Source organism: Pleurodeles waltl, chromosome 3_1 (assembly GCF_031143425.1).
Source record: "Pleurodeles waltl isolate 20211129_DDA chromosome 3_1, aPleWal1.hap1.20221129, whole genome shotgun sequence".
Classification (NCBI taxonomy): Eukaryota; Metazoa; Chordata; class Amphibia; order Caudata; family Salamandridae; genus Pleurodeles; species Pleurodeles waltl.
The window spans coordinates 1,747,851,460-1,747,863,716 of record NC_090440.1 but is presented as its reverse complement, the minus strand read 5'-3'; the positions used below and the strand labels follow the sequence as shown (position 1 = coordinate 1,747,863,716).

Here is a 12,257-nt window from a genome sequence, read left to right as displayed (position 1 = left end):
AGTGAATGGGTGTATGCGTGGTGCGTGTGGGTGTTTGTGTATGCAGGAGTGTGTGGGATGAGGGGCGCTATGACTGTAGTGTTGGTAGGTGAGAGGTGGTGAAGTGTGTGCGTGTGGCTGTGGGGGGTGGGGTCAGTTGTGTGTTGTGTGCGTGTATGGGGGTGAGTGAGTGGATCGGAGGGTGGTGGGGGTTAGTTTGTGTATCGGGTGCGTGGGGGTGAGTTTGGATTGAGGGGGAGTAGGGGGTGTCAGGTGAGTGTTGGGGGGTGTGGGGGAACCGCCTACCAGTGACAGGGAAGGAATTCCCTGTCACCGGTAGGGCTTACTGCCATGGGTTTAATGGCATTGCTAACGCAACGAAAACCATGGTGGTAGGCAGGCTCATAATGCCATGGGCGGTACAATGTCGGCTACCGGGCTGGAGATAGATATCTCCGGCCCAGTGGATCATACTGGGATGGCGGTATGAGTGGAGAAGTGCTACTCTCATAATGTGGCAGTATGTACCGCCAACCTGTTGGCGGTCGTACTGCCACATTATCCCTGGCGGTCAGAAGACCGTCAGGGACATAATGAAACCCCTATTATATGTTTTGTTGAAGTTTTCCCACTTATTCATATAATTTCAAACTTTACAGTAAAATAGTGCATCAGTATAAAAGGGCTATAAATTAATGTAATAGGGTACTGCTGTTAATTTAAAGTGAAATAGATAGTTAAGCTTATATGAAAGCAATACAACAGCCATCAATCGTAACTGCAATCTGCCAAACATATAGTCATATAGTATAATTTCAACTCATTAAAAGGAGAACTTGGTTTCAAAAGGGAGATGGAAAAAAAGTCATGCATGATAAATAAGCTCGCTGATAACACTGTAAGGCACGAGAAAAAAGAAAACATGCTTCTGATCGTAGGATTATCAGGTTACAGTGATTAGTTAGTGAGTTAGGTATAGGTTTCTTACTATGTAGCCTCTGGACTAGGGAGAATGCCGGTTTTGAATGTTTCTATTTGTTTAATATAAGGTTAGTTTGAGATGTGCCCTGTGTAAACCTTTTATGTTTATTCTAGTAGTCTACTTTTGTTAGGAGATTGTCTCTGTAACTAAATCGTTGGCAATATTGAACCCTCTTCTTGTTACAGCATACCAAGGGAAGACTTCCATCAGCACAGTGGGCACCTCCACTTCAGCATACCGCCTTAGCCTGGCCACGATGTCCCGATCCAACACAGGCACTGGAACAGTTTGGGAGCAAGACAGTGAGCCTTCCCAACAAGCCTCGCAGGACACTTTGAGCCGCACAGACGAGGAGGATGAAGAAAGTAAGTGCATTTACAAAACTCATGATATAAGTGTTTTGTGGTAAAGGTTTTCTCTTAAACGAACGAACGAATACATATATTGTTTGGTTAATTGTAATAATTACAATTAAAAGTCAAGCAAAAAACATGTTCAATAAAAAAAGTTTAATAAATTCAAACAGTAGTTAATGAAAAAAACCACTCAGCAAGTTTTGAGGTGTAATAATAAACTTATTGTGTGATCAAACTATTTCTTTACCCTCAACAGCTGTTGAGGAAAGAGATTGTTCAAGCAAACATTCATTTTTGAGTCAAGCTGTTGAACATTAGCAGCGTGAAACTGTGGCTTTGTTCGTGAACTACTGGAAGGAAGCAAATGGGGGCAGAGGCATAATATAGGCGGTAAGGATTGTCTCCAGCTTCCACAGAGCTGACAGGAATGAATCACTCATTTAAGGAGATTCCAAGCCCTTCTGAATTCCAAGAATCATAACATTAGTCTCAGCCTAAGGAATTCATGCAGTCTCTTTTTAGATAAGGTTGTTCTAAATGTGCATGTGGCTTGAGGTTAGCATAGCTTTAGTGCAGTGGATCCCAACCTTTTAACTCTTGCGGACCCCCACTGAATCACCACTGGAAGCCGGAGACCCCAAAGCAATTTATATGATTTAAATTTCAAACATTAAAACAGTAATTCACAAAAAATGCGCAAACAAGTACACACCATACAAATGCTCGAATTACTAAAGATATAATTATTTTATATTGAAAAAATATGCAAAAATCGAAACATTCTAATGGGAACGTTGGTGCTGCATCTCGGTGACTAACTTTTCAATTTTTGGTTTTATTTAGAAAAGCTGAATCCCGAGGTCAGATTCTACACTCACAAGCAATCTCTGCTTTTATTTTTTAGGTACATAGGATCTGAGAAAGCTTTTTCATATAAATATGTAGTGGGGAAAGGAAGTAAAACCATAAGGGCCTCTCATCTCGCCATAGCCTCTCGGTCACATGTAATTTATTTGTTTTATAGCACCTCTCATACCAGTGTAGGGTGTTGGAGCACTTTACAGGGGACTACAAGGTCTAGGATTCATGTGTCATCCATGCTGGTAGTCATTTTCTAAGAGTGCTTGGTCTGAAGAAGCACAAACTCAGGATTCAGAACATAACAGTGGTTAGCGTTTACTTTAATAATAGGAATGTATTTCTACACAAGCAAAGCTTTTTTAGAAGCATAAGGCTAATAAACGACTGGGAAAAAACTGAACTCTCTAATTTGTGCCATGCAGTTTGCATGCTCCTCTTTCATTGCAGTTCATAGGTCACTGTGCTAGATTACAATTGTAATTTATGAACTGCACAGCAACAAAAGAATCCCTGTGACAAAAGCAGTAACCCAGTGAGCTATGCACATAAAATACTGTTCTTTGCATGATACACGTTCTTTGATCAGTCATATTAACCATCTGCGTTACCTTAGATGAGTCAAAACTGTCACTAGACAAAACTCCAATCTCTTTCCAGCAGGTACATTAATCATCAGAGTTATCTTGACACTTTTCTTTTTCCCAAAAGCTGCTGAATATCCATGGAACTTTGCTCTGCTTTTCAAGCTGCTGCAAATTAAGTAATAAATGAAAACAGGCAGGGAGAGGCCCCAGCTGGAGAAGTGCTTTCCTTTTGGCCCAGACCTGAAGACCCCCTGGAAATGAGTCACAGACCCCTGGCGGTCTGCGGACCACAGGTTGCGAATCGCTGCTTTAGAGAATGTAACTAACTGAGTCAGACTTATTCCAAAGTGTGGCAGCTCGAGCGAATAAGAGCACACGAAGATTGTGTCTTTGACTATGTTTTGTAAATGCCAAATGGTTCAAGTTTCTTAGCCAAGGCTACATAAGGAGTAAGGTTGCTAACAGTTTTGACAATTGATCACTCCAGAGGCAGAAACATGATAATTATGAGGGCATTAAATAGGGCCCTAAATCTGGGCATTTAGAGGGTCGAACCATTGCTGATCTAGCTCCATGGCAATATTTGACAAAGCTAGCCATGGTCCGAATAAATGGTTAATTAAATCAAATTTAGGTCTGACCCAAAATCACCTCAGGGAGCGAAGAAGAGGAAAAAAGTGTTTAAATAATGTACATTTGGTGAGATCAAGCTAACTGAGCGATCTTCTTCGAAAGGACTCCTTAGCATACGTAAGTGTTCAGTAGTATTTCACCTGCATGATTTTAAGCATGCTCTTGGTAGAAGGGCTGGGTTTTTCGCAATAGGTCCTTCTTAACACATAGTTTAAGCTAGAATCTCAATGTTTAAAGTGAGAGTGGTAAATTGTGATGTTGCCTCACAACTCTAATAGCAAGCATGCACCCCGTTTCAGACCATTATTAGTAGGGATCTTTGGAAATACATAGAGCCTTATTACAATGTTGGCAGATGGAATACTCTGTCGGATATTCAGTCCACTTTATTACGATTTCCATAGGGTATAATGGAATCGTAATATGGCAGACAGGATATCCGTCAAGTTTTTAATGGAGTAACCCGATCTGCTAAGATCGTAATTAGGCCCATAATTGCTTGACCTATTTTGATCTGGCCCTAAGCAAAATCAGAGGAACACCCCAGTTTAATTTGGACCAGGGTAGATTTCTACACATGCGTCTGAAGGCAACTTTGGAGCCAGTCAGGCATAAAGCCAAGCTTGCTTGTAGTTGATATATCTGATAGAGACTTCTAGTTGCAGATTCCTTACCTTAGTATTTCCTCTAGGCTTGAGACTGGATCTGGAGATTTTTCTTCGAGCAATACCCTTTGCTGGGCGGAGTTGTGGTTCCCGTGATGACGTTGGGAGTAGTACAGTATATAGATGCCGCCCTTGGCAGTGACGTCAATTCTTTTCTTTCCGCGCCATGCGCTGATCCAGAGAAGAGCTACCCTGGCAATTTTTTGGCTGAATTCAACCGTTTTGTCAACTTTTTTCTGTGAAACTTTGGTGCGTTGAGGATGTCCCCGAAGACCGGGTTCAAGCCATGTGAGGACTGTCATCGGACGATGTTGGTGACGGATCCTCATCGTGTTTGTCTGTGGTGTCTCAAGCACGACCACGACCCGAAGTCGTGCTCCAAGTGCCGGGCCATGCACCCAAAGGCTTTGAGGGAGCGGTCCCTAAAGCTAATGGCGGCCCAGCACTCGACTCAGCATAGCTCCCGGTCTCGCTCAAGAGGAAGGCCTCGAGATCGGTCGCGGAGTCATCACCACTCGTCTTCTTCTAAATCCTCAGGTCAAGGTAAAAATAAGAAGAAGTCGAAGAAGTCCCATTGTTCTCTGACTTCACCCCGTTGCTCGGCCGATGTGACGTGGGAAGAGCGTCCACGTACAAGGCCTCCATCCTCGGAGCCTGCGTCTGGGTCGGCTCTGCGCTTCCCTGAGTTTCCCGGAACCGGGGTGACCCCTGCCCAGCTTAAAGAGTTTTATGAGGCCATGCGTCTCATGTTTGGGCGGTCCGACCCCAATACTGTGCCTTCGGACCCAAGGGGTTCGGCTGAGGGGCATTCGGGTTCCACGCCGACAGCTTCAGCTCCGGCCACCAGGGTCACCACCGGATCCGTCCGCGGATCTGCACCGGCGCTGGTCGCAGCCTTGAGACCTACCCCGGCGCCGGGTCGATTATCGACGCTCGGTGGTGCCCACTATCAACGTCGACCCAATTCTTATCCCTGACAACTCGGAGTCGGAGCGGCATTGGGCCGACGCCGCCTTCGGCTTCGATGGAGCTTATTCACATCAGGTCGCATTCGGACCCTTTTCCTTATGGGTACGAATATGGGGAGGAATTGGAGGGGTCCCTGGACCCTTATGAATACCAGGATGACCCTGTTATGAACTGGCCTCAGGAATTCGGTGAAGCCAGTGGTCTGGATACTTCTTCTGACACTAGCATGCTGTCTCCTCCTACTGTGGCTTCGGCGGAGGGAGCAACTTATGGTATGGTGGTCAGTGCTCTCGAGCTTCCCACTGTTGAGATCAGGTCTAATCTCCTGACGGAGGTGCTTTAGCCTAGGGCTTCTACTTCAGAACCCCTTTTGCCATTTAATGAGGCCCTCACCGATGTCTTTTTTGGTACATGGTCCAAACCCAACACAGGGGCTCCTGTGAATAGGACTATCGCACGCTGACATTGGCCCGCTCCGAACAACCCTAATTTCCTGTCCCAAAACCCCAAGCCTGAGAGTCTTGTTATCCAGGCTACCTTATCTTCAGGCGCATTCCCTTCTGCATCCCGGATAGACAATCCAAAAGGCTGGAACAGTTTGGCAAGAAGTTATTTTCTTCCTCCAGTGTCGCGCTGCGGTCGGTGAACACTGCATGCCTTTTGGGCCGCTATACCCACTCTTTGTGGGATATGGTTGCGCAAGTCCTGCCGCAGATACCAGAGGAGGCCTTTTCTATTGTCTCCCAAGCTGTGAACGATGGGAGAGATGCAGCAAAGTTCACAATCCATTGTGGGCTGGACACGACCTACACTCTGGGCAGATTGGTTGCTACTACGGTGGCCTTACAACACCACGCCTGGTTGCGCACTTCTGGTTTTTCGTGGGATGTCCAACAGTCACTCATGGACATACCCTTTGATGGCTCCCATCTCTTCGCAGACGAAGCAGACTCAGCCTTGGAGAGATTCAAGGATTCCCGGGCTACAGCTCGGTCCCTCAGTCTTTCCTCTGCCCCTCGCCCACCACAGTCCACTTTTTGCCCCTTTCGTGGCCACAGAAGGGGCTCCCTGTCGCGTCCTCCACCCAGCCACCGTGCCTCGCACGCTGTTCAGCCTATGCGTGGCCGGGGACACGGAATCCCATGTGGCCGTGGGACAGGGAACCAGAGGTCTGCCCAGTCCACCTCTGCCCCCGCTGCAGCCTCCAAACCCTCCTAGTCTGTCCCCTCACTCCCGTCCAGGTGGTGGCAGGATTCGCCATCACCAAACCCACTGGGAAAATATCACCACGGACAGGTGGGTTTTGCAGATCGTTCGAAAGGGCTACGCCCTCCCTTTCAAATCTGCTCCACCAACCCTGCCACCATCCTTCAATGACCTTCCGGAGGATCATTTGGCACTTCTCCGCCAGGAAGTCGCAGCTCTGTTGGCCAAAGGAGTTATAGAAAAGGTCCCTGTGCCAGAAGTAGGTCATGGTTGTTATTCCCGCTACTTTCTGATACCAGAAGCACAAGGGCTTATGTCGTATCCTAGACCTTCGGGACCTAAACTACTTCCTCAAGAAGGAGAAATTCAAAATGCTCACCCTGGCACAGGTTCTGTCTGCTTTGGACCCAGGAGACTGGATGGTAGCGTTGGACTTTCAGGACGATTATTTCCACATCCCCATCCTGCCTGCCCACAGACGTTAACTACGATTTGTGGCAGATCACGAGCACTTTTAGTTTACCATGCTCCCCTTCGGCCTTACCAGCGCCCCTCGGGTGTTCACAAAAGTGATGGCGGTGGTTGCAGCTCATCTGTGCAGGTTAGGGATCTCAGTCTTCCCGTACCTTGACGACTGGCTGTCTCCCACCTACAGACTACAGCCAATCTCCTGCACACGTTGGGGTTCACTATAAACGTGCCGAAGTCACACCTGACACCCTCTCAGTCGCTCCCTGTCATCGGAGCGGTTCTGGACACAGTGCAGTTTCGGGGTTATCCTCCCGAAAAAGGAGTCCAAGACATTCAGGCTATGGTTCCGATCTTTCGGCCTCGGTCTTGGGTTTCAGTCAGACTGACTCTGAGGCTGCTGGGCCTCATGGCTTCCTGCATTCTGCTAGTGACACATGCCAGAGGGCATATGCGGGCTCTGCAGTGGGACCTGAAGTTCCAGTGGGTGCAGCATCAGGGGAATCTCTCCGACCTGGTCCAGATCTCGGAGGGGACTGCGAAAGACCTGCAGTAGTGGCTTTCGAATCCGCATTGGGCCCGCGGCAGATCCCTCTCCCTTCTCCAACCAGATCTATCTATAGTGACAGATGCGTCACTTCTGGGTTGGGGCAGCAACCTGGGAGAGGTGGAGATCAGAGGATTCTGGTCTCCAGCGGATTCTGGGCTCCATATCAATCTGCTGGAGCTCTGGGCAATCAGGCTTGCGTTGAAAGCATTCCTTCCCTCTCTCAAAGGGAAAGTTGTGCAGGTGTTCATGGACAATACTACCGCTATGTGGTTCTCCAACAAACAGGGCGGAGTAGGGTCCTGGACCCTTTGTCAGGAGGCACTATGCCTCTGGACATTGCTGGAACATCAGGGCATTACCCTGATGGTTCAACATCTGGCAGGCTCCCTCAATGCCAGAGTGGACAAACTCAACCGTCAATGCACAGCCGATCACGAATGGCATCTCCATCCGGAGGTGGCACAAGGGCTCTTTCAGCAGTGGGGAGAGCCTTGGTTAGATCTGTTCGCCTCCGCAGAGAACGCGCAATGTCAGCTGTTTTGCGCGTTGGAGTTTCCAAGGCGGCACTCTCTTGGAGACGCTTTTCGTCTCGAATGGAACTCCGGCCTCCTTTCCGCCTTTCTGCCTATACCTCTTCTGCCCAGAGTTCTCAAGAAAATCAGGAACGACTGGGCCCAAGTTATGTTATGTTATGTTATGTTATGTTATGTTAGTTGACTTGTATAGTGCCATCTACCCGAAAGGCTTCACAGCGCTTGAAGGACAACAACATAAACCGAGGCCGGGACAATAATGCCTAAAAGAGCCAGGTTTTAATGGCCTTTCCGAAATCAAGTTTATGGCTAAGTAGCCGAATGCGGAGAGAATTCCACAGTTTTCCCCAAAAATATCCCATTGTGGTGCCACCCCATCTAGCTTTTTTGATTTTATGCAAAGTGGCCAAAGCTAATGTGTCAGATCTAAGGACTCTGTTGGGCTTATAGAAGGTGGCAAGATTTTTTAATGGGTGCGGGCCTCTATTATGGAGTAATCTGTGAATGAAGCATAAAGTTACATTTTATGCAGGGAGCCAGTGGAGGGAATCCAAGGCCGGCTTAGCAGAGGTATGCCTTGGAATATCTAATAAGAGGCGTGCTGCAGCATTCTGGACTACTTGTAATTTCTTAATCACAAATTTGGGGGAGCCAAGGAACAAACTATTGCCATCGTCAAGTTTAGACATAATGATTGCTTGAACCGTAAGCCTTTTAGCGAGAGGAGGCAGTATTCCAAAAACCTTTCTTAGCAGTCTTAGTGATCCAAAGCAAGAGCCGGAAATTTTCTTGGCGAGATGTTCTAGAGTGAAAAGGGGATCTAACCAGATTCCCAGACTTTTAAGGTATTTCTTGGGAGGAGGCAAGTCCTCCAAAAGGGGAGGAAGTAGAGGAATGTCGACTGGATCGGAGTATTGGCCTAAAATCATTATTTCTGTTTTGTTCCCATTCAGTTGGAGCATACTGTTTGTCATCCAACCTGCGACTGCACATAGACACGGAGACAGGGACAATGCTATTGCCCCTCCATTAGTGGAAAAAGAAACCACTAACTGGGTGTCATCTGCATAGGAAACCAATGAGAGTCCAAAGGATTCCACCAGCTCCGCCAAGGGGGCCAAGTAAATATTAAATAGTATATGGCTAAGAGAAGATCCCTGTGGCACCCCACAGCTCCAGTTGAACCTATCGGATAAAATAAGATCGGTCCGGCACCTGAAAGGACCCATCCTCAAGGAATGAGGTTAGCCAGCTGAAAGCTAAACCACTAATTCCTACATCCCTCATCCTATGGGTGAGGGTGAGGCGGTCCAGAGTATTAAATGCCGCAGTCAGGTCCAGGAGAATCACGGCTGTCATCTGGCCCTGATCCATCCGCATCTATGCATCTTCCATAACAGCTATCAGAGCTGACTCTGTGCTATGAAGCAGCCTGAAGCCCATCTGAGTAGGGTGAAGGATATTGTTACTTTCCAAAAACGTGGATGATGAGGAGTTGATATACTTATCCAATAATTTCGCCATTATAGGAATTAGTGATATGGGCCTATAGATGTTAAGATCAGTGGCGTCCAGGTTGGATTTTTTCAACAAAGTCTTAACTATAGCGTGTTTCCACTGTTCAGGGACAATACCCTTGACAAGTGAAGAGTTCAGTAATTCCGTTAGAGTCGGAGCAATTGCCGACGCTCCGAGAGATAGTACGAACGGGGAGCAGGATCAAGGGGAGAGCCTGACTTCAGTGCCGCCAGGAGAGAGACAGTCTGGTCTTGAGAAAGAGGAGGGAAATGCAATATCGTAGCTTTACTATTCAATAGTTGTTTTGACTGTACCACCTGCTTGGCCTTCTCCTTCGAGAGATTCGAGTGAGTGGTACTAATTTTTTGTTGAAAGAACCTAGCTAAGTTGTTACAGTGTTCTTCTGAGGCTTCAACTAGATTACCCTCTGGAGGGGGCTGAAGAATTTCTTTAAACACCTGGAAGACCTCTTTAGTGGCCCTGGAGGCCTGTATAATTCTACTAGACTAGTAAGCCCATTGAGCGGATCTTATTTCTGAATGATAGAGTCTGATTTCCTATATTCCTCTCTGGTCATTGGGTCTAGAAGTTTCCTCCACTTACTTTCTAGAGCCCTGCAGTTTCTTTTGAGTGATAGCAGGTCAGGGGTAAACCACTGAGTGCCAGTTTTCCGGTGGGCAACGGTAGTTGTCCTGTGTGGGAGAAGGGTATCTAGGCAATCGGTAATCCAATCATTAAAAGGATCGGTGTTTATCTCATTTTCCTTTAAAAAACAGGCCTTCCAGCTGTCCAGAAGCCTAATCCATTCCTCTGAATTGAGGTTATGCCAAGACCTGCAAGACCGAACTGTGGGTTGGAGAAGGATTCTTGCAGTAGAAATGGCTAATTTTAGTGGAATTAAGTAATGGTCAGACCATGCCAGAGGGCCTGGAGGGCTAGAGGAAAGAACAGCAAAGTTACTAAAAACAAGATCAATAGTATGCCCCTTTTCATGTGTCCGGCCTTTAATCAAATGTCTTAAACCCAGAGCTTTCATGTCCGCCAGAAGACGTCTGGCCGGAGTCTGATCAATATTGTCTACCTGAATATTAAAGTCACCTAGGATAGTCAAATTTTGCCTATTACATATTAAATCAGTAAGTTGGTCAGGAAGAGAAGGTAGGAAGTTATCTGGGGGGCCAGGAGGCCGGTAGAGCAATACTCTTGTGAAAGTAAAGTGAGGATTAGCGGTCACCGAAAAGGACATACTTTGGCAATCCTTTAGCTGAATAGGGCGGAAAGTAAGCTTCAGGTCTTCTTTATAAATAATGGCCACTCCGCCCCCCCTTGAGGTAGTTCTATCCATTCTCACTATTTGATAGCCTGGTCATCTTGGTGGCTCCGAACTGGGCACGGAGAGTATTGTATCCAGAGCTATTGAGCATGTCCATCGATCCTCCACTCAGACTGCCTCTTCGGGCGGATCTTCTGTCGCAGCAACAGGGAAGGGTTCTTCACCCGAACCCGTCCAAACTCTGCCTTCATGCGTGGAGACTGAGCGGCGCCAAATGACGGCTTTCGCCCTTCCACCCGAAGTCTGCAATGTTATCTTGGCAGCCAGGCGTCCATCAACCAAAACTGTATACGCCTGTCGTTGAAATAAATTTGTGGCATGGTGTACCAACAAATCTGTTGATCCCCTTTCTGGCCCTCTATCTGAGGTTCTTCTGTTCATTCTTTCTTTGGCCCAGCAGGGCTCTGCTTTGGGCACCCTTAAAGGGTATTTATCTGCCATTTCAACCTTTCTTAAGCTACCTGATCAGCCCTCACTCTTTAAATCTCTTATTGTGAGTAGATTCCTAAAAGGGCTTACCCATTTATTTCCTCCCACTCCAGTTATCATGCCTCAGTGGGACCTTAATCTTGTACTTACTTACTTGATATGTACCCCCTTTGAGCCAATGCATAATTGTCCCCTTGCGGCTCCTCACCTTCAAAAGTGTCTTTCTGGTCGCTATCACCTCTGCTCGCAGGGTGAGTGAGCTTCAGGCCCTTCACTGAAAACCTCCATACTTGTCTGTGCATCCTGACAAAGTCGTGTTGTGCACTAGTGTAGGAAAGTACCATCATGCCTGGCATGTTACCCCCATTTTTACATGTATGTCAGTTTGCTTTTGCCTGTCTCACTGGGATCCTGCTAGCCAGGACCCCAGTGCTTATAGTTTGTGGCCTGAATGTGTGTACCTGTGTAGTGACTAACTGTGTCACTGAAGCTCTGCTAATCAGAACCTCAGTGCTTATGCTCTCTCTGCCTTTAAAATTGTCACTATAGGCTAGTGACCATTTTCACCAATTCTAATTGGCACACTGGAACACCCTTATAATTCCCTAGTATATGGTACCTAGGTACCCGGGGCATTGGGGTTCCAGGAGATCCCTATGGGCTGCAGCATTTCTTTTGCCACCCATAGGGAGCTCAGACAAATCTTACACAGGTCTGCCACTGCAGCCTGAGTGAAATAACGCACACGTTATTTCACAGCCCTTTTTACACTGCACTTAAGTAACTTATAAGTCACCTATATGTATAACCTTCACTTAGTGAAGGTTAGGTGCAAAGTTACTAAGTGTGAGGGCACCCTTGCACTAGCCAAGGTGCCCCCACATAGCTCAGGGCAATTTCTCCAGACTTTGTGAGTGCGAGGACACCATTACACGCGTGCACTACATATAAGTCAATACCTATATGTAGCGTCACAATAGTAACTACGAATATGGCCATGTAACATGTCTAAGATCATGGAATTGTCCCCCCATGCCAAATCTGGTATTGGGGTGCCAATCCCATGCATCCCCGGGGCTCCACTATGGACCCCTGGGTACTGCCAAACCAGCTCTCTGGGGTTTTCTCTGCAGCTACCGCTGCCGCCACCTCACAGAGAGGGTTCGGCCCTCCTGGGGTCTGGGCAGCCCA

General features: G+C 47.2%; 1 protein-coding gene across 1 annotated transcript in view; it reads left to right on the top strand.

Moving 5' to 3' along the window:
• The window catches only part of UNC80 (unc-80 homolog, NALCN channel complex subunit), a 2,774,722-nt gene that overhangs the window by 2,408,698 nt on the left and 353,767 nt on the right, over nucleotides 1–12,257 (top strand). The window contains exon 57 of the mRNA XM_069225668.1: nucleotides 1,147–1,326. Coding sequence (XP_069081769.1) covers nucleotides 1,147–1,326 — 180 coding nt within the window. The remainder of the gene's footprint in view (nucleotides 1–1,146; nucleotides 1,327–12,257) is intronic.